This window comes from Rhinoderma darwinii, chromosome 1, assembly GCF_050947455.1.
Source record: "Rhinoderma darwinii isolate aRhiDar2 chromosome 1, aRhiDar2.hap1, whole genome shotgun sequence".
In the NCBI taxonomy this organism is placed as follows: domain Eukaryota; kingdom Metazoa; phylum Chordata; class Amphibia; order Anura; family Rhinodermatidae; genus Rhinoderma; species Rhinoderma darwinii.
In genome coordinates, this window is record NC_134687.1 from 194928101 (window position 1) to 194950425 (window position 22325).

Consider the following 22325-nt stretch of genomic DNA (forward strand, 5'->3'; position numbering starts at 1 on the left):
CCCCCACCTCTGCTTTGTACAGTGCCTTCCACCTCCCCCTTGTACATAGCGCCCCCACCTCCCCCTTGTAGACATTGCCTTACAGCCCCCCACCTCCCCCTTTTAGACAGTGCCATTCAGCCCCCACCTCCCCCTTGTAGACAGTTCCATACAGCCCCAACCTCCCCCTTACAGACAGTGCCATACAGCTCCAACCTCCCCCTTGTAAACAGTGCCATACAGCCCCCCCACCTCCCCTTTGTTCACAGTGCCCCCACCTTGCCCTTGTACATAGTGCCCCCACCTCCCCCTTGTAGACAGTGCCATACAGCCCCCACCTCCCCTTGTAGACAGTGCCATACAGCCATCTCCCCCTTGAAGACAGTACCATAAAGCCCCCACCTCCCCCTTGTAGACAGTGCTCCCCAAACAAAAAAATTGTACTCACCTAGGCCCTGTTCCCACGATGAATGGACCTGCTCCACAATGTCGATGACGGGATCCTTGCGTAGACTAGCGTGATCCAGTGACATCATCACGCCAGCCTGAACAGGGATCCTGTTCCTTCGCCTGACAGGCTGTAGCCCAGTAGATGGCAGAGCAGAGAGATAGTGTTCAATAGTATCTGCGTCCTAAGGACGCAGATACTATTGAATGTGGCGTCGCTACCGCTGTAGCAGCCACAGCCATCATGCCCGGTGTCGCCACTAGCAGCCGCTATGGCTGCTACAGCGATAGCGACGCCACAGAGAGAAGAAGCGCCCGGGTGGAAAGGCAGCTGTAGAGTCGCTGGGCCTGGGCGCTTCTGAAACAAAAGCAGGGAAGCCAACGTAGCGTCCCCTTCTACCTGCAAGAGCAATGCGCCCTGTGCGAAGGCCCAGGTCACACAACCCAAAGACCGGGTGGCCGTTATATGGCGTAAAAATAAATAAATGGCAGAATGGCTTTTTTTATATTTAAGACAAGTTAGTATAAATGAAACACTTACTATTGTGTATAGCAAAATGTTGTCTAAAAAAAACTCTGTTTGGGAGGCAAAATGAAAAAATTATTTTGGCTACCTGAACAAATACAGCCCCCAAATTTTTAATATTGAAAGGGTTAAATTACTAACTGCGACATGTAGGTGCCTCTCTCCGTCTTAGGTTTTCTTCACACATTGGGGAAGATTTATTATTACAGTCAGAAATTTAGACCAGGCAGGCAGAAAACTCCAAATTCATTGGCGAATGCTATGTGATAGATTTGGCGCATCTTGCTAACATGTTAGATACTTTATTCCTCTATACGATACTTTCCCTCTCTATACGCCACCTCTTTGCTGGCTTATTTAAGTCCAGTATTTTGGGCCAAAATGGCACATGCCATTAATAAATAGAGCGCATTTTAGGACTTCACTTAGTCACGTCCCTTTTCTAGACACTTTTTTAGACTGTTTAGTGAGACGCAAAAAGTGTCTAAAACACATAATAAATCATATTTATATTTGAGCCACAATTCCAAAGCATTTGGCAGGGTAAGTCTGCTCCATGGTGTTTTCACTGCGTTTTTTTTCTTTTATGGCATTGTTTGGTTAAAATTACAGGAGAATATATTCATGTAATTAAAAAAAAAAAGATGGACATTGATCAAAATTGGTGCAAAGAAAAAGTGGAGTAGTTGCTCATAGCAACCAATCAGATTCCACCTCTAATTTTTTAAGGCCATTTGAGACATGATATCAGCAACTTCATGGGCAACTACTCCACTTTTCCTTTGCAGCAGTTTTGATAAATCTCCTTTAATGTATGAATATACACTTAGGGCCACTGCTATTATTGTGGTATGTTATACTGGATAAGTGAAATAAGTTGAGGTCTAATGAGATCTACTGTGTCTCTATCACCCAAGGACCCACATAACACTAGAGCCGGCCCTGATCCTCTGCTCCTTCTTTCTCGCAATGTCATTCCCAATATGTCAATGATTGCTGGGCTGCATAGGACATGAACTGCAATGGACTGGATTGGCTAGTGATCGACTTTGCTCTGCTTTCCTCAGAAACAGACGAGGATTTTCTTTTTTTCCTATGACAGATTAGGTGGGTGTCAAAAGTCAATTTCGCACAGGGTGCCATCTAACATATGGTCGCCCTGAATAGACGACTATATATTTCAGAACACAAAACAACAAAAATAGTATACTTTTAAGTACATATTTTTTTAATAATGGAAGTTAGTGGTAGATATACGCAACTCTATAGACATACAGGTGCATATGTTTACATCCCTTTTGACAGAATACTGTATGGCCAAATGTGGTGTGAACTTAGCCTTAGTTTGACTTTTCTTTTTATGAAACTAATCAAAATATTCTATGAAAGCCTTCATTAACTTCCTTTTAAAAAAAAAAAAAGGGTTGAGGAAGGTATAAGGAGATACTGCAATGTCTAAGACAAGTTGCAGGCAAGTGTAGTCAGGATACAATTCAAAGGTCAGACCGGGAGTCGGGGAAAGAAGGGTCAGGAAACAGCGTGTGGTCACACCAGGGATGAAGAATAATACTTCTAACAAGTGGGTATGTCAGGCCTTTAGATTAACCTTAACTGGTAGCCTGGGTTAAACACATGAAAGTAGTTATTAGATACCGATTCAGCCATAGCATCAGCTAAATTATTAAAAAGTGAAACAGCTCTCACAGAGACTGACTAACTGATTAATTTATATATGAAGAAATAGAGAATTCTGAAACTTTGCAAGTTTATTTATCGACAATTTAGAATTTTAGACCTGCAATTTTGCCCCCTTTAAGATAATGGAGCATAAAGACAGATTTTAGTCTCCATGGACTTAAGGCTGAGTTCACACGACCTATTTTCAGACGTAAATGAGGCGTCTTATGCCGCGTTTTACGTCTGAAAATACGGCTACAATACGTCGGCAAACATCTGCCCATTCATTTGAATGGGTTTGCCGACGTACTGTGCCGACGACCTGTCATTTATGCGTCGTCGTTTGACAGCTGTCAAACGACGACGCGTAAAATGACTGCCTCGTCAAAGAAGTGCAGGACACTTCTTTGAACGTAATTTGAGCCGCTTTTCATTGAATTCAATGAAGAACAGCTCAAATATACGGCCGTCAATGACGCCTCGCAAAATGCGAGGAGGAGCATTTACGTCTGAAACGACGGAGCTGTTTTCTCCTGAAAACAGTCTGTAATTTCAGACGTAAAAGCCAGTTAGCGTGTGCACATGCCCTAAATGGTGGAGATACGGCTTCTCAATTAGAAATAATAAAAAATTGTGGATAGGCAAATAGGCAGAAAAAAAAATCATGTTGCTACCTGGAAACTGTCAAGAAGCTGATGTTGACTAATCTGTCAATCTTGTTGTGTGCTCTAGTGCTCTATACAGAGCAGCTGTATCGTTCGCTAAATCCTGTTCCCGTCAGGTCCGCAGGACTGACGGGTTCAGTGACAGCGGGTCCTGCGTGTCTCTGAAATGCAGGATCCACCTGTTATTGATCACATCTAAGTTGATAAGTTCATAGTTAGATGTGATTGATTATAGAGAATACAAAGCAGCTGTATCTCAAAAAGTAAAAATAATTTTGAATAAAAACTAATTATAAAGTTTCACCAAACAAACTGATTGACCTTTTTTATTAAAAATAAATAAAAAAATAATCCCTTTCAAAGGTGTACATAGTCTTAAGGTCCAAAACACATGCTGTATTAAGGGGTTAAAGTGTACCTCCAAGTATAATTTTAAAATAATATGATGCAAAACTATTTACTGAAAGTTTACCTTCTTCCTTTCAGTAATAGAACTGCAGTACAAAGCTTTGCCGAGCGGCTGCAATTAGATACAATTGAAGCTTTACAGCAAAGGAAGATACAATTAATCAAGTATATGGCAATCTTAAAGACAATTGCAAGGGGCTGCATCTTATTATTTTTAGAATATCATTTGAAGTACACATTAAAATTATGATATGCCATTTCTTACATTCAGGGCTCCACTCAGCTTCAGAGGGGAAGGAGACTGTGCTACTATTATGTCTCTGTTAGGGATCTGCCAGGTACTTCATCTAGCTATACTCCTGGGATTAATCAATCCACACCTGAGGCCAGACCTGCTCGACTGACACCATCTCCCACCAACCAGGGTGGCAGGCTCAGGAGTGGGAGAGCCTATCGCGGCCTGGTCTCTCGGAGTTAGCTCCGCCCCCTGCCCTTTATTACCTGCCCTGTGCTCTCCCTCAGTGCTTGTAATTCTTTTGGATTCCTGGCCTCTGCTGCTTGCTCCAGCCTGCTTCTGCCGTGCTTCTGCCTTGCTGCAGTTCTGCTTGACCTGCTTGCTTGCCCTGGCTTGCTTCTGTCTCTGTGCCTGCTCGGGTGTACTCACTTCGTCCTGGTCCTGACTGTTCGTTCGCCGCCCCGTTTCCTCGTGGCGTTCTGCCCCTTCCCTTGCGTGTTCCCTGTTTGTCTTCCTGTGCACTTAGCCAGCGTAGGGACCGCCGCCCAGTTGTACCTCGTCGCCTAGGGCGGGTCGTTGCAAGTAGGCAGGGACAGGGCGGTGGGTAGATTAGGGCTCACTTTCCCTTCACCTCCTTCCTGCCATTACATAATTACAAGCCCTTACCTAGTCTACCATTTCTCCTACGCTGACGCTATCATGGACCCCCTTGAGACCCTGACCCAGCAGATGCAGGGCCTCTCCCTACAGGTCCAGGCCCTGGCCCAAAGGGTCAATCAGGGTGACGCTGCTTTAGTAGTACCCCTCACCTCACCTCTAGAACCCGACCTCAAGTTACCTGACCGGTTTTCAGGGGACCGTAAGACGTTTCTCTCCTTCCGGGAGAGTTGCAGACTGTATTTCCGCCTAAAGCCCCACTCCTCAGGTTCCGAGAACCAGCGGGTGGGTATCATCATATCCCGACTCCAGGAAGGGCCCCAAGAGTGGGCCTTCTCCTTGGCTCCTGACGCCCCTGAACTTTCCTCTGTTGATCGTTTTTTCTCTGCCCTCGGACTCATTTACGACGAGACTGACAGGACTGCTTTAGCCGAGAGTCAGCTGGTGACCTTACGTCAGGGTAGGAGACCGGTTGAGGAATACTGTTCTGATTTTAGGAAGTGGTGCGTAGCTTCTCAGTGGAACGATCCGGCCCTAAGGTGCCAGTTTAGGTTAGGATTATCTGACGCCCTGAAGGATCTGCTGGTTAGCTACCCCTCGCCTGACTCCCTTGACCAGGTTATGGCCCTAGCAGTACGACTTGACCGACGTCTCAGGGAACGTCAGCTAGAACGCTTCAGTGTGCTCCCCTCTGACTTTTCTGTGATTCCCCCCGAGGTCCCGTCTCCTCGCCCCTCCACGGAGGACTCGGAGGTACCTATGCAACTCGGGGCCTCCATGTCCCCTCGACAACGTAGAGAGTTTCGCAGAATGAATGGTCTCTGCTTCTACTGTGGGGACGACAAGCATCTACTGAACACCTGCCCCAGGCGCAAGAATAAGAAGCCGGAAAACTTCCGCGCCTAAGTGATCATCGGGGAGGTCACTTGGGCGCACAGGTATTTCCCGTTAATGTGAAACGCAATAAAATTTTGCTTCCCTTTCAGGTCTCGTTTGCTGGCCGGTCTGCCACAGGCAGTGCTTTCGTGGATTCTGGCTCATCTGCTAATATCATGTCTGTGGATTTTGCTATGTCTCTAAAGATGCCTTGTATTGATTTACCTTATCCCATCCCTGTAGTAGGAATCGACTCAACCCCCCTTGCTAATGGTTATTTTACTCAGCATACTCCTGTTTTTGAACTCCTGGTTGGCTCCATGCATGTGGAGCAGTGCTCTGTACTGGTGATGCAGGGATTATCGTCTGATCTGGTATTAGGTCTTCCCTGGTTGCAGTTGCATAATCCCACATTTGATTGGAATACTGGGGATCTCACCAAATGGGGTAATGAATGTCTTATGTCATGTCTTTCTGTTAACACTATTTCTCCCCGGGAGGAGGTAAACACGCTTCCTGAGTTTGTTCAGGACTTCGCCGATGTGTTTTCTAAGGAGGCCTCCGAGGTGTTGCCCCCCCATAGAGATTACGATTGCGCTATCGATTTGGTGCCTGGTGCCAAGCTTCCTAAGGGTAGGATATTTAATCTTTCATGTCCTGAACGTGAAGCGATGAGGGTGTATATCCAAGAATGCCTGGCCAAGGGTTTCATTCGCCCCTCGACTTCTCCTGTAGGTGCTGGCTTCTTCTTCGTGGGGAAGAAGGATGGTGGTCTTAGGCCGTGCATTGATTATCGTAACCTGAATAAGGTCACCGTAAGGAACCAGTACCCACTTCCTTTGATTCCGGATCTTTTTAATCAGGTTCAGGGAGCCCAATGGTTTTCTAAGTTCGATCTACGGGGGGCATATAACCTTATCCGCATCAAAGAGGGGGATGAGTGGAAAACGGCGTTCAACACACCCGAGGGTCATTTCGAATACCTGGTCATGCCCTTTGGGTTGTGTAATGCCCCTGCTGTCTTCCAGAATTTTATTAATGAAATCCTGAGAGAGTACCTGGGTAATTTTCTTGTTGTGTACCTTGATGACATACTGGTGTTTTCCAAGGACTGGTCCTCCCACGTGGAGCATGTCAGGAAGGTGCTCCAGGTCCTTCGGGAGAATAATCTGTTTGCTAAGACTGAAAAATGTGTCTTTGGGGTACAGGAGATACCATTTTTAGGGCAAATCCTCACTCCTCATGAATTCCGCATGGACCCTGCCAAGGTTCAAGCTGTGGCGGAATGGGTCCAACCTGCCTCCCTTAAGGCGTTACAGTGTTTTTTAGGGTTCGCCAACTATTACAGGAGATTTATTGCCAACTTCTCGGTCGTCGCTAAGCCTCTTACGGACCTTACCCGCAAGGGTGCCGATGTCCTCCATTGGCCCCCTGAGGCCGTCCAGGCCTTTGAGACTCTCAAGAAGTGCTTTATCTCGGCCCCCGTGCTGATTCAGCCCAACCAAGAGGAGCCATTTATTGTGGAGGTTGACGCTTCCGAGGTGGGAGTAGGGGCCGTCTTGTCCCAGGGTACCAGCTCCCTCACCCATCTCCGCCCCTGTGCTTACTTCTCTAGGAAGTTTTCGCCCACGGAGAGTAACTATGATATTGGCAACCGCGAACTTCTAGCCATTAAATGGGCTTTTGAGGAGTGGCGGCACTTCCTGGAGGGGGCCAGACACCAGGTAACGGTCCTTACGGATCACAAGAATCTGGTTTTCCTAGAATCGGCCCGGAGGCTTAATCCTAGACAAGCTCGGTGGGCACTATTCTTTACCAGATTTAATTTCTTGGTTACCTATAGGGCTGGGTCCAAGAATATTAAGGCTGACGCTCTGTCACGTAGTTTCATGGCCAATCCTCCTTCCGAGAAGGATCCCGCTTGTATTTTACCCCCTGGTATAATCGTCTCTGCCACGGATTCTGATTTAGCTTCTGATATCGCGGCTGATCAGGGTGCAGCTCCCGGGAACGCCCCTGGGGACAAACTGTTTGTTCCCCTGCAATACCGGCTGAGGGTACTCAGGGAAAACCATGACTCCGCTCTATCTGGTCATCCTGGCATCTTGGGCACCAAACACCTCATTACCAGAAACTATTGGTGGCCTGGGTTGCCTAAAGATGTTAGGGCTTACGTCGCCGCTTGTGAGGTTTGCGCTAGGTCCAAAACCCCTAGGTCCCGACCTGCGGGCCTACTACGTTCCTTGCCCATTCCCCAGAGACCTTGGACCCATATCTCCATGGATTTTATCACCGATTTGCCTCCATCTCAGGGCAAGTCGGTGGTGTGGGTGGTAGTCGACCGCTTCAGCAAGATGTGCCACTTTGTGCCCCTTAAGAAGCTACCTAACGCCAAGACGTTAGCTTCTTTGTTTGTGAAACACATCCTGCGTCTCCATGGGGCCCCAGTCAATATCGTTTCTGACAGAGGGGTACAATTTGTTTCCTTATTTTGGAGAGCTTTTTGTAAAAAGTTGGAGATTGATCTGTCCTTCTCCTCCGCCTTCCATCCCGAAACTAATGGCCAAACGGAAAGGACCAGCCAATCCCTGGAACAATATTTAAGGTGTTTCATCTCTGACTGTCAATTCGATTGGGTCTCTTTCCTTCCCCTTGCTGAATTTTCCCTGAATAACCGGGTCAGTAACTCGTCAGGTGTCTCCCCGTTTTTCTGTAATTTCGGGTTTAACCCAAGGTTCTCCTCCGTCTCCCCTGGTTGTTCCAATAATCCTGAGGTAGAGGAGGTTCATCGGGAACTGTGCACTGTCTGGGCCCAGGTTCAGAAGAACCTAGAGGCGTCCCAGAGCGCACAAAAGATTCAGGCGGATAGTAGACGTTCTGCTAACCCCCGGTTTGTCGTCGGGGATTTGGTCTGGTTGTCGTCCAGGAACTTGCGCCTTAAGGTCCCGTCCAGGAAGTTTGCTCCCCGATTTATTGGACCTTATAAGATCATTGAAGTCCTCAACCCTGTATCCTTCCGTCTGGAGCTCCCCCCATCCTTTCGCATACATGACGTCTTCCATGCCTCCCTCCTTAAACGCTGCTCCCCGTCCTGGTCCCCCTCGAGGATACCTCCTGTTCCCGTTCTCACCCCTGAGGGGGTGGAATTCGAGGTGGCCAAGATTATGGACAGTAGGATGGTCCAGGGCTCCCTCCAGTACCTGGTCCATTGGAGAGGATACGGGCCGGAGGAGAGGACTTGGGTACCTGCCCGTGATGTTCATGCTGGGGTATTGATCAGGAGGTTCCACCTCCTCTTCCCCACTAAACCGGGTCCCCTTAGTAAGGGTCCGGTGGCCCCTCATAAAAGGGGGAGTACTGTTAGGGATCTGCCAGGTACTTCATCTAGCTATACTCCTGGGATTAATCAATCCACACCTGAGGCCAGACCTGCTCGACTGACACCATCTCCCACCAACCAGGGTGGCAGGCTCAGGAGTGGGAGAGCCTATCGCGGCCTGGTCTCTCGGAGTTAGCTCCGCCCCCTGCCCTTTATTACCTGCCCTGTGCTCTCCCTCAGTGCTTGTAATTCTTTTGGATTCCTGGCCTCTGCTGCTTGCTCCAGCCTGCTTCTGCCGTGCTTCTGCCTTGCTGCAGTTCTGCTTGACCTGCTTGCTTGCCCTGGCTTGCTTCTGTCTCTGTGCCTGCTCGGGTGTACTCACTTCGTCCTGGTCCTGACTGTTCGTTCGCCGCCCCGTTTCCTCGTGGCGTTCCGTGGCTACTGCCCCTTCCCTTGCGTGTTCCCTGTTTGTCTTCCTGTGCACTTAGCCAGCGTAGGGACCGCCGCCCAGTTGTACCTCGTCGCCTAGGGCGGGTCGTTGCAAGTAGGCAGGGACAGGGCGGTGGGTAGATTAGGGCTCACTTTCCCTTCACCTCCTTCCTGCCATTACAGTCTCCCATGAAATCACTCTTTCCTATCTCTATCTATCACACATATAGACACAGTTTTAGCAACATAGAGGATATTATAAGCAGTAATAAGCAGTGTAGCTGTGAATCCAGCACTGGGGTGAGATAAAACACTTACCAGAAGCTGCAGCAGCTTATCTGTGTGTCTCTCTCCTCTGTCTCCCTCCAGCAGCTCCCCCTTCCTCCTCCTCTCTCCATAGACTTCTGTGGACAGCAGCTGTTAGCTGATCTCTCAGTATACGGATTCCTGTGTATGTATTTTATTAGTGAATGCAGTGAGTAAACAGTTAGGAGGGGAAGAAGAAAGGAGGCTGATAAGTGGAGAAAAAGGCATTTTTCTGTAATAAAATATATTAAAAATGCTCTTATATTTGCTTGTACTATTGATTAATGGCTTAAAGGGTTGTGAGCTTTTTTTTTTCTTCTAACTCCTGGAGAAACAATTATTTCATGCCAAACCCGGACTCGTTCATCAAACTGCCAGATACAGTGAAGGAAATAAGTATTTGATCCCTTGCTGATTTTGTAAGTTTGCCCACTGTCAAAGACATGAACAGTCTAGAATTTTTAGGCTAGGTTAATTTTACCAGTGAGAGATAGATTATATTTTAAAAAAAAACAGAAAATCACATTGTCAAAATTATATATATTTATTTGCATTGTGCACAGAGAAATAAGTATTTGATCCCTTTGGCAAACAAGACTTAATACTTGGTGGCAAAACCCTTGTTGGCAAGCACAGCAGTCAGACGTTTTTTTGTAGTTGATGATGAGGTTTGCACACATGTTAGATGGAATTTTGGCCCACTCCTCTTTGCAGATCATCTGTAAATCATTAAGATTTCGATGCTGTCGCTTGGCAACTCGGATCTTCAGCTCCCTCCATAAGTTTTCGATGGGATTAAGGTCTGGAGACTGGCTAGGCCACTCCATGACCTTAATGTGCTTCTTTTTGAGCCACTCCTTTGTTGCCTTGGCTGTATGTTTCTGGTCATTGTCGTGCTGGAACACCCAGCCACGAGCCATTTTTAATGTCCTGGTGGAGGGAAGGAGGTTGTCACTCAGGATTTGACGGTACATGGCTCCATCCATTCTCCCATTGATGCGGTGAAGTAGTCCTGTGCCCTTAGCAGAGAAACACCCCCAAAACATAATGTTTCCACCTCCATGCTTGACAGTGGGGATGGTGTTCTTTGGGTCATAGGCAGCATTTCTCTTCCTCCAAACACGGCGAGTTGAGTTAATGCCAAAGAGCTAAATTTTAGTCTCATCTGACCACAGCACCTTCTCCCAATCACTCTCAGAATCATCCAGAGGTTCATTTTCAAACTTCAGACGGGCCTGTACATGTGCCTTCTTGAGCAGGGGGACCTTGCGGGTACTACAGGATTTTAATCCATTACGGCGTAATGTGTTACCAATGGTTTTCTTGGTGACTGTGGTCCCAGCTGTTTTGAGATCATTAACAAGTTCCCCCCGTGTAGTTTTCGGCTGAGCTCTCACCTTCCTCAGGATCAAGGATACCCCACGAGGTGAGATTTTGCATGGAGCCCCAGATCGATGTCGATTGACAGTCATTTTGTATGTCTTCCATTTTCTTACTATTGCACCAACAGTTGTCTCCTTCTCACCCAGAGTCTTACTTATGGTTTTGTGGCCCATTCCAGCCTTGTGTAGGTCTATGATCTTGTCCCTGACATCCTTAGAAAGCTCTTTGGTCTTGCCCATGTTGTAGAGGTTAGAGTCAGACTGATTAATTGAGTCTGTAGACAAGAGTCTTTTATACAGGTGACCATGTAAGACAGTTGTCTTTAATGCAGGCACCAAGTTGATTTGGAGCGTGTAACTGGTCTGGAGGAGGCTGAACTCTTAATGGTTGGTAGGGGATCAAATACTTATTTCTCTGTGCACAATGCAAATAAATATATATAATTTTGACAATGTGACTTTCTGTTTTTTTTTAAAATAAAATCTATCTCTCACTGGTAAAATTAACCTAGCCTAAAAATTCTAGACTGTTCATGTCTTTGACAGTGGGCAAACTTACAAAATCAGCAAGGGATCAAATACTTATTTCCTTCACTGTATATATTCTGTAAATGTATATTCAGACACTGAAATGTGATTTATCGCTCCAGAGAACACATTTCCTCTGCTCGAGAGTCCAGTGGTAGCGTGCTTTACACCACTCCAGCCGACGCTTGGCATTGTGCATGGTGATCTTAGGCTTGTGTGCAGCTGCTCGACCATGGAAACCTATTACATGAAGCTCGCGATGCACAGTTCTTGTGCTGATATAACTTCAAGTGGGAGTATGGAACTCTGTAGTGAGTGATGCAACAGAGGATATCCGTTTTTTACCTTTTTACGCGCTATTCGCTTTAGCGGTCCCGCTCGGTGCATTTGCATAGCCTACTGCTTTATGGCTGAGCTATTGTAACTCCTAGACGCTTCTACTTCATAATAATAGCACCTACAGTCGACCGAGTTTCATAAAGAGAATTCTGGCAATGTTGGCATCCTATAACAGTACCACATTTACAGTCAGTGAGCTCTTCAGTACGACCCATACTACTACCAATGTTTGTCTATAGAGAGTGCATGGCTGTGTGCTTGATTTTTTGCACCTGTTTGCAATGGATGTGGCTCAAACACCTAAACTCAATAATTTGGAGGGATGTCCACATACTTGGCCATATAGTGTATATCAGCTGGTGTTGAATACCAGGTAGAAGTGCCCTTTACTCAAAAGCAGGGCTCTGTTTTAAAGAGGCTCTGTCACCAGTTTCATACTTCCCTATCTCCTACCTAATCTAATAGGCGCTGTGTTGTAGATAACTACTGTGCTGTTGTTTTTTTTGTGGTTTTTTTAAACGTTTATTAGTGACAAAGTTATGAGCATTTTAACATTTATGCTCATTTTTAGTAAAAGCCCAACTGGGCGTATTTTTTACTTTAACCAAGTGGGCGTTGTAAAGAAAAGTGTATGGCGCTAACCAATCAGCGTCATACACTTCTCTTCATTCATGTCCAGCTTTAGTCACAGCACAGTGTGATCTCGCAAGATCACACTGTGCCATTACTTACTCCCACGGGTCCTTCACCGGAGCGTTCCTTTAATAATAATCGGTACATGCAAATGAGAAAAACAAACAATGCTGTATATTGTTCCGAAAATTGATTGTGCAATCATAAAATGTAAATGATTTCCTCTGCATGCATGAATAGCTTAACAATATATCTAAATGACTTTTTGCTTCTCAGTCTAGACTGAAAATTGCTCCTTATAAGCGGTCTCTAATTTGTGAAGGTCCATGCAAACCTCATTCCCCAAGAATCTTCTACTTGCCGAGCACTTTTTTACTGGACTATTAAAGGGATTTACCACAAGAAAAAAAAAGAATAATACGTGCAAGCTCTTCAGCTATTTGACTGATCTCAGTTACGTCTGTTTCTGGTAAGGTTGACAACCGAACCCGGGACTCCTGAGCTTAAAACTTGTCTAGTCATGCAGTGACGGATGCAGATTTGCCACTCAGGACTGCAGGAAAGCTGTGTAAGAACTATTATGGCAGTTATATTGTCATCCAACTTTCTCAGAAAAATGAATAAAGATTATTTCTACCCAAAATCAAACATCACCTGTAAATAGAAGAACCTAAGATATGTCCTCTTCTTCTTTCCAACTTCTTCCCTTTCTGTTCTATGAAGGTGAGAACCATTAATGGCAGCTATCCAGACCTTCAAATCTAGTTATACAGTCATACAGGAACAAAGACATATAGCCCTATAATCCGCTATATTAGGCCCTTTTGCTCATCACGTTCGGGAGATCGACTCCCTTGTATATATATTTTTTAACTAATAGTAGGTTCAGGTCTTGACACAAGGGGAGGAGAAACACTCCTTTGGGAAATGCATAGTTGCCAATAGCCCCTATTTTTCTGGCAAATATTTATTTCTGCCACTGCCCCGTAAGCGCAAAGGCAGCAGTTTTTTTTTGTTTTTTTTAATCGCCTGTTACCTATTGGATTATTCCTATAGGTAACAGACAATATTAATTACTCACCTCTCCTCACTACCGGGTCCTACTCTGCAGTACTGGCTCCTCTTTGGCTCCGGAGAGGAGAACCCAGAATTGAGGAGAGGTGAGAAATTGTGTCTGATTTGGGGGTCTGAATTTTTGGGATCTCGAGTCTGAATTATGGGGTCTGTCCTGGCATATGGCCTGAGGTCTGAATATTGGAGTCTGTATAATGGGGTCTGAATTATGTTGTCTGAATATTCGAGTCTGTATTATAGGGTCCGGGGTCTAAATAATGTGGTTCTGAATTATGTTGTCTGAATATTCGAGACTGTATTATAGGGTCCGGGGACTGAATATTGAGTTCTGAATTATGAGGTCTGGTGTCTGAATATTGTGGTCTGTATTATAGGGTCCAAATGATGGTGTCTGAATATTGGAGACTGTATTAAAGGGCCTGAATGTTGGGGTCTGAATTATGGGGTCTGATCTAGGGTATGGTCTCAAGTCTAAACATTGGGGTCTGGGTTATGAATTTTGGGGTCTGCAATAATTTTGTGCTTTTATCTGGATTAAGGCTGTAAAAAGATCTGTAACTTTAACAGCAAATGGCATCTGAGCTTATTGTTGCGGGCAATCCCCTTCCTCTATACCATCCTCACTGTAAGGTCGTTATATTGAGGAAAATATACAGGGAATATTCGGATAAAAAATTGTATTCTGGCACATCCCACGACATAACAAACCACACCCTGGCAAACCTCTCCCCGTCAAAGTCAAAGTGTCCCTAGAGAAAGTATTCAAATAATGGCAAATGTGGGAATGGGAGATCTGATCTACCAAATGTGATGGGTCTTAGATATTGAGTACTCTTTCAAAGCTGGGTATCAGTACCTGTCCAAGGACTAACAGAAACACATATGATTAAAAGGGTATTTTGGGTGCACCTAGTGACACATATTACCAGGATATGCCGTCACTGGCTAACCTATGGGGGTCTGATTGCTAGAACGAAGGGACTGTGGCACTCTGTGGAGCACAGTAGTCTGTCTTTTCTCTGCCCCATGCCACGGCCGTCCACAAACAGCCAGTACCACGACCCGACCTCATTCACTTGACAAGAAGTAGCGCCATCGGGCAGAGAAAACACTAAAGGAGCCCTGGCCCCTTCAGACTCGTGATTGATGGGGATCCCAGTGACCAGACCCCTGCGGATCAGAAAGTGATGTCATTTCCTAGTGATATGCCGTCACTTATTTTGGCTGGAATACCCCTTTGAGGTGTGTTTCTACCTGAAATCAGTAACATTAAATATATCCCCTTGAGTTGTCCACTGTGAATTTTTCTTGTTCCTTCTGTTTCTTGAAGTGACAACCCCTAACCGCAGATGTGAAAGCCGAAGGAATAACAGTCAAGACTCCAGGAGAGATGTGTGACAAACTTTGTAGGAACTGTACTGGTGGCCATTTGGTTGTCACCCAACTTTTCCTGTGACATGGAATCCTACAATTTTGAAGGACTTGACAAAGGGAGAGCAGTTTCAGTTCTCCTTGCACTGGGTGTATATCTCCATTCATACAGCTCACATCCCTGCAGCCAGTGTAGGAGAGGAAGAGAAGGGGGTCTGTTGACGTCTCAGGGGGAGGTGTCAGTCAGGCCTGTATTAGATGTTTGGGAGGCTTGAGGGGGAAAGCAGAGCGCTCTCTGAGCACCGGAGTCACACACTGACTCTCTCCCCCTCTTCCTCTTCCTCCTTCCAGCTTTGCTCCCTTTTATTAGATATCTTATTCTGCTTTGACTAGAAGGTATATGAATACTTGTAGCTCCCCACCCTCCTTCTTATTGACCCTGAGCAGAGGACTTGTACTTCACAGCAGCAAGAAGTTTCTCATTCTCCCGTCCCGCAGCATGTCCTTTCTGTCTTAAAGGGCTAGTACAACTAATTTACCTGGTAGTGTAACACGTAGACTTGCAAGCCTTTCTAGTAAAGGACCACACTTTCCCTATCTAGTAGAACTAACTGTATGACACAAGTGTCGTCCTTACCCAGGACCTCACCATAAATGAGTAGTAGAAGAGTCCTATGACACGTCCATTGAAACTTACATAGAGGAGACAGGGAGCTGAGATATATAGTGAAAAGGATAGAGGAGTTCGGCTCACATGTGCTGCTGAGGAGACCGCGGTACCGCATCAGAGAAGCGTCATATACCGTGTGTGGAGCCCAGGATTAGCTGTAGACTTTACCCGGACCCGTGATGGCTCTCCTGTCACTCTGCTTTCTAGTAGCCGTGGCTATGATAGATGACAAGACTTCAGCTCAACGAGTAAGTGCAAACTCTAAATATTATCTATCTATCTATCTATCTATCTATCTATCTATCTATCTATCTATCTATCTATCTATCTATCTATCTATCTATCTATCTATCTATCTATCTATCTATCTATCTATCTATCTATCTATCTCATATCTATCTATCTATCTATCTCATATCTATCTATCTATCTATCTATCTATCTATCTATCTATCTATCTATCTATCTATCTATCTATCTATCTATCTATCTATCTATCTATCTATCTATCTATCTATCTATCTATCTATCTATCATCTATCTTTCTTTCTTTCTTTCTTTCTTTCTTTCTTTCTTTCTTTCTTTCTTTCTTTCTTTCTTTCTTTCTTTCTTTCTTTCTTTCTTTCTTTCTTTCTTTCTTTCTTTCTTTCTTTCTTTCTTTCTTTCTTTCTTTCTTTCTCCATTATGATTGTGTCATGTTTAAATATCATAGAAGGCAGTGGCTACACGTGCCAATCTCCCTCTACTTGACAACATCCATTTCACATATTTCATATGAAGTTAGTCCTAATTTTCATTATATTGATGTTTCCAGTGTAGGTATCTATCACATTGCCCTTTTTTTTTAAAAAACATTTTTTTAAACCAAATCACTAGATTATTCCAGGTTGTATCACTTTCTGAACAAGAATTGGCTAACATTTTTACTGTTTTACTGCTATACATGTGTGTGTGTGTATATATATATATATATATATATGTATATTATATAAGTATGTTTACAGGATATCAGGATATATATCAGTATGTTTACGGGATATGATAGATTTTGCCATTGTGGGCTTGCAGCACTTGCTAAGTTAATTAACTTTAGGGCCTTTGGCTACTGGATTCGTTGGCATAGCCGTGCTGATTTATTGAATGGGGCACTCTTTGCTAAAATTTCTATGTTAAACATATTATGAAAGCCCTTAGACTATAGGTGGCAACAGAGATGTTTATTCAGCCATGGAAAACCCACCAATAAACTTAAAATTGCCTGGAGCAATTTTGGTTTTCTACCCAGCACAGACCATGCAGTGTACTTTAACCGTGAAGTGTCCAACCCATCTAAATAAAACTAACGTTCTTTTTTTTCTTTTTTAAACCCAGGCTGGCAATGTAGGAAACACCCGGATAGGTAAGTTTATCAGTGCAGCTGTATAAAATAATTTTTACAACTTTACCCAAATGGACAACTTCTCATTTTTGCTAAATTCCTAACACAGGTTTCTTGATATCTTTATTACAAGGTGTATCATAGCTATTCAGACAAATTCCTGCTCTCTCTCATGTTGCCTAATGGGGGCGTAAGTGTTCTGCAGCAATATACTGCTTGGAAACGCTGTGTCTATGTATTTTTTTGTTACAATGTTGTTGTCATTATTATTATTATTATTATTATTATTATTATTATTATTATTATTATCATCATCGTTATTATTATGTTATCATTATAGTAATACCTCATAATATTACCAGGGATGTAAATCTTATCTATCGTGATGTCTGAAATGTAAGGGTAGGTTCACATGCATTTTCGTGCTTTTTTGCTGCTTTTTTACAGTTACAGAAAAACAAATTTTTTTTACCAAAAAAACACAAAAAAAAGTGGCAGACGCATGGCTAAACTTCTGTGAACATGCCACTTGTGAACATACACCTAAAGGGGGTTTTCCCATGAGGGAGACATATCCACAGAATATGTTCACAGAACCAAACAAAAGTATAGTCAATGTTTAAGTAGTAAAAAAATAAATAACATATAAATCAGCTAATCAAAAAACGTACATGGTAAAACGTAAAAAAGGTAAAATGATTATCCCTCCAAATAATGATACAAACAATAATTCTAAGAGTGAGGGGAGAGGTTTTTTTTCTTTTGTTCATTGAGTTGAGAGAACAAGAAAAACAACCGACCTTGGTATACCCTATCGGGTTACCCTTCCTAGTCGGAGTAACGCCCCTACTCAAGGGACGGCTCCAACCTGTACCCTAGATACCCTATTAATGGTCTAGCCAATTCTTTATAGTGGATATCAGGTACAGTGGGACCTAGAGAGGCAAATGCACAAATAGAAAAAGCAAATATGTGCAAAAACTTCAAACTGTGCAAAATCATGGGTACAAATGAAGAAAAACATAAAAAAGATACCCAGCAAAAAGATATACTCATACAAAAACATGCCACAACCACCAAACGGAGTTTGTGAATGATGAAAAAGAAATCAGTATGTCTAGAGAGGTGGCTCTGATTGACTTAAAAAGATAGACATAATAAACTGCGTTTCAACGCGTTTCCCCGTCAAAAATAAATAGTCAAAAAACAAGATCAATACTTGTAAGAAATAATGCAACAGAGCTGGATTTAATAAGTCCTTCTGGTTCAAGATTATCAGCAATGTACAAAAGCAAATAATAGCAATGTATCATGTGGGTTCAGGTGCTCACAACCCAGGTTACCGTATGTAGTACAGAGAAGGAGAAGATAACCCCATCAATTCACAGCTCTCCAGGCTAGTTCAGTTCTGTCCACCCGCCTCACCAGGGGCATAACTAGGAAAGACTGGGCCCCATAGCAAACTCTTGACTGGGACCACCCCCAGGTGTCACACGCATCCCCCTTTATAGATAGTGCCCCCTGTAGATTGTGCCATACAGCCCCCCTGTAGGCAGTGCTATACAGCCCCGTCTGTGGACAGTCACGCCCCACTTGTAGATAGCGCTCCCAACCTCCCCCTTGTAGATAGTGCCATTCACACCCCTGTAAATATCGCCATAATGCCCCCTTGTATATAGCGCCACACAGCTCCCCCTGTATATAGTGCCACACAGCCTCCTCCCTTGTATGTAGTGCCACACAGCCCCCCTTTGTAGATAGTGCCACACAAAGACCCCTGTAGATTACGCCACACACAGCCCCCTGTAGATAGAGCCACAGCCCTCCCCTTTGTAAATAGTGCCATTCAGCCCCCCTAGTAGATAGTGCCACACAGCCCCCTTAGTAGTGCCACACAGCCCCTTGTATATAGTGCCACACAGCTCCCGCTTGTGTATAGTGCCACACAGCCCCCCCTTGTATATAGTGCCACCCAGCCCCCCAAGTAGTACAAGGCAATGGCGCATCTGAGAAAGTTGTATCAGCCAGTGGGATGTCAATCAAACATGGAAAGGTGGGTTTGAAGGCAGGACTACGTGACTCTTCAGGATAGCGGCACCGACCCATGACCCTTTAATGAGTAATTAGCATATAGTGTAGTGTGCACCATTTTAAAAGTTGATTTTATAGATTTTGTTGCATCTGAAAAAAACTTGGAAATATTGTCAGGTCATGTATTACCGCATGGTGGCGGTTCAAGGGGTTAAAACTACCAGACAGGTTACCATGAAATATACAATGAATTGAAAACAATTCCATCTGCCCTGCAATTTTGTTATTATAAATTTATCCTATATAATTACAGCTCCAGAACCAAGCTCTGAAATATATACAGTAGCAGAACCAAGATCAGTACATATATACAGTACCACAACCAAGCTCAGTACATAAATACAGCACTAGAACCAAGCTCTGACATATACAGCACCAGAACAAAGCTCATACATATATGCAGCACTAGAACCAAGCTCATACATATATACGGCATGAGAGCCAACCTCAATACATATATACGGCACCAGAACAAAGCTCAGTACATAAATACAGCACTAGAACCAAGCGAAGTACATCCATACAGCACTAGAACCAAGCTCATACATATATATGGCACGAGAGCCAAGTTCAATACATATATACAGCACCAGAACAAAGCTCAGTACATATATACAGGACCATAACAAAGCCCAGTACATATATACAACACCAGAACAAGCTCATTACATGTATACAGCACCAGAACCAAGCTCAGTACATGTATACAGCACCAGAACCAAGCTCAGTACATATATACAGCACCAGAACCAAGCTCAGTACATATACACAGCACCAGAACCAAGCTCATTACATATATACAGCCACAGAAACAACTCAGTACATATATACAGCACCAGAACCAAGCTCAGTACATATATACAGCCCCAGAACCAAGCTCAGTACATATATACAGTGCCAGAACAAAGCTCAGTACATATATAGAACACCAAACCAAATACAGCTCAATTTAGTGCAACCCCTGCCGTTTAGGTTTGTACGGCGTAAAACAACAGCTCCCAGCATGGCCCGAACAATGGTAACAATATGCTGGGAGATGCTATTTCACAAAAAAAAAAAATCATACCACCCATCATCTCGCTGCAGATCATACAGTGACTACAGTACGGATTATAGGCAGAATAAACATTTACATTAAGTGACTTACCGGTGACGACTCAGATTCTAGTTCTTTTTCTCTTTTCTTCTCCCTCCGGTCTAGACCTCTATGATGGATTTCTCCCGGCCATGACCCATTTCTTCAGTTTTCCGCTCAGATGTCTTCAGCTTCTCACTTTTAAAACATTTCTCCACCTATAAACAAAGATAACATTCTCAACACCTCTAAATATAATAGTGCCATACACTGCACCTCTAACTATAATAGTGCCATACACTGTGTCCCTGATTATAATAGTACCATACACTGTGTGCCACACACACACCATGCCCCCTGTAGATAGGGACCCTCATAGAGCCTCTGTAAATAGTGCCCACATATGGACTCCAGAGCTGCAAGGCAATAGTGCTAACCACTGAGCCACCGTGCTTCCCTACATATAGCTTACCCTATAGATAGTGCTCCACGTATAGCCCACCTCTGTAGATAGTGCCTCACGTATAACCCACCCCTGTATATAGTGTCCCACATATAGCCCACCCTATAGATAGTGCCCTACAAATAGCTCCCCATATAGATAGTGTCCAACATATAGCCCACCCCTGTATATAGTGTCCCACATATGGCCCACCCCTGTAAATAGAGCCCTACATATAGCTCCCTCTGTATATAGTGCTCCACATCCCCACATATAGACCCCTCCATGTAGATAGAGCCCCCACTATAGATAATGCCACTTACAGTTTTAGTAGTAAAAACGTAAAAAACTTTACATACTCACATGATCCCGTTCCTGCGCCGTCAATGCAATGCAGATCTTCTGAGCAGGTCTGCTACAGCTGAACAAGCGGCGCCTCGTTGAAAGGCGCTAATTGGCAGGGCAGAATGACTTGCCCCGTCAACCAGCGCCTTTCAACCATGGAAGCGACGTGATGACGTCATCGCGCCACTAGTGTCGTTGAAAGGCGCTGTTTGGCGGGGCAAGTCATTTTGCCCTGCCAATCAGCGTCATTGTAAGGCGCTAATGCATGTATTTGCACCTGCGTTCTATAGGCGCGGGTACAATTACTGCAAGTGGGGGTGGCTGTCGCTAGCACCGGGGCCCCCTCCGGTGCTAGCGATGCCACTGGGCATGAGAGGGCCCATGCCGCCCGATCCATAAATGTTAGAGACTCGGCGGCAAGGGCCCCGTAGTAGAGTCGCTACCGCTGTAACAGCCATGACGGCTGCTAGCGGTGCCACCAGGCATATGGGGGGGGGGGCGTGTCGACGGGCAGCATGGGCCTCCTAATGCCTCGGGCCCCCGTAGCAGCCGATACGGTTTCTACGGCGGTAATTACACCACTGCACCTCACCCTCCACACCAGACACATACTTAAGGGTCAGTATCTTGGTTCTTTGGCATCATAGTTATGCCTTTCCTTTTCATTTTGGATACTCATCAATGCAACATAGGTCGGATATAGCTCTTATTGATGTTTTGTATACCTATATGCTTTGTTACATAGTTACATATATATATATATAGTTACATAGTTTGTACGGTTGAAAAAAGACACATGTCCATCAAGTTCAACCAAGGGACGGGAAAGGGGAAGTAAAACATTTCTACACATAGGGGCTAATATTTTTTTGTTCTAGGAAATTATCTAAGCCTTTTTTAAAGCCATCTCCTGTCCCTGCTGTGACCAGCTCCTGCGGTAGGCTATTCCATAGATTCACAGTTCTCACAGTAAAGAAGGCTTGTCGTCCCCGCAGGTTGAACCTTTCTTTTTCCAGATGGAGGGAGTGCCCCCTTGTTTTTTGAGGGGGTTTTACATGGAACAGGATTTCAACATATTTTTTGTATGTGCCATTCATATATTTATATAAATTAATCATGTCCCCCCTTAGTCGTCTTTTTTCAAGGCTAAATAGGTTTTAGTTCTTTTTATCTTTCCTCATAATCTTTCCTCATTTATTCCATTGCACACTTGACATTTCCGTTCTTTTATTTGTGCCAGGTGCTTTATATTGTATTTTCTCCCTTAATAATAATCATAAGGCTCTTAACAAGTTCTAAATTGTACCAAACTATACAGTGTTAAAGGGAGCCTTTCACTAAATTTTAGGGCACTAAACCACCATTATGTGGTTCTACTGCTGGGGTTTAGCTTATTAAACATGAACTCCATTTTAGCATTTGATCTAAAATGAAAGTTATAATACAATGTGCGCTGTATGTAAATTACCAGAG

At 44.3% G+C, this 22325-nt stretch overlaps 1 protein-coding gene across 1 annotated transcript in view; it reads left to right on the forward strand.

Moving 5' to 3' along the window:
• Positions 1 to 15170: 15170 nt before the first annotated feature.
• Positions 15171 to 22325, forward strand: part of ADAMTS3 (ADAM metallopeptidase with thrombospondin type 1 motif 3) — a 228624-nt gene continuing 221469 nt past the window's right edge. Inside the window, exons 1-2 of the mRNA XM_075860687.1 lie at positions 15171 to 15769; positions 16893 to 16920. Coding sequence (XP_075716802.1) covers positions 15701 to 15769; positions 16893 to 16920 — 97 coding nt within the window. The 5' untranslated portion in view covers positions 15171 to 15700. The remainder of the gene's footprint in view (positions 15770 to 16892; positions 16921 to 22325) is intronic.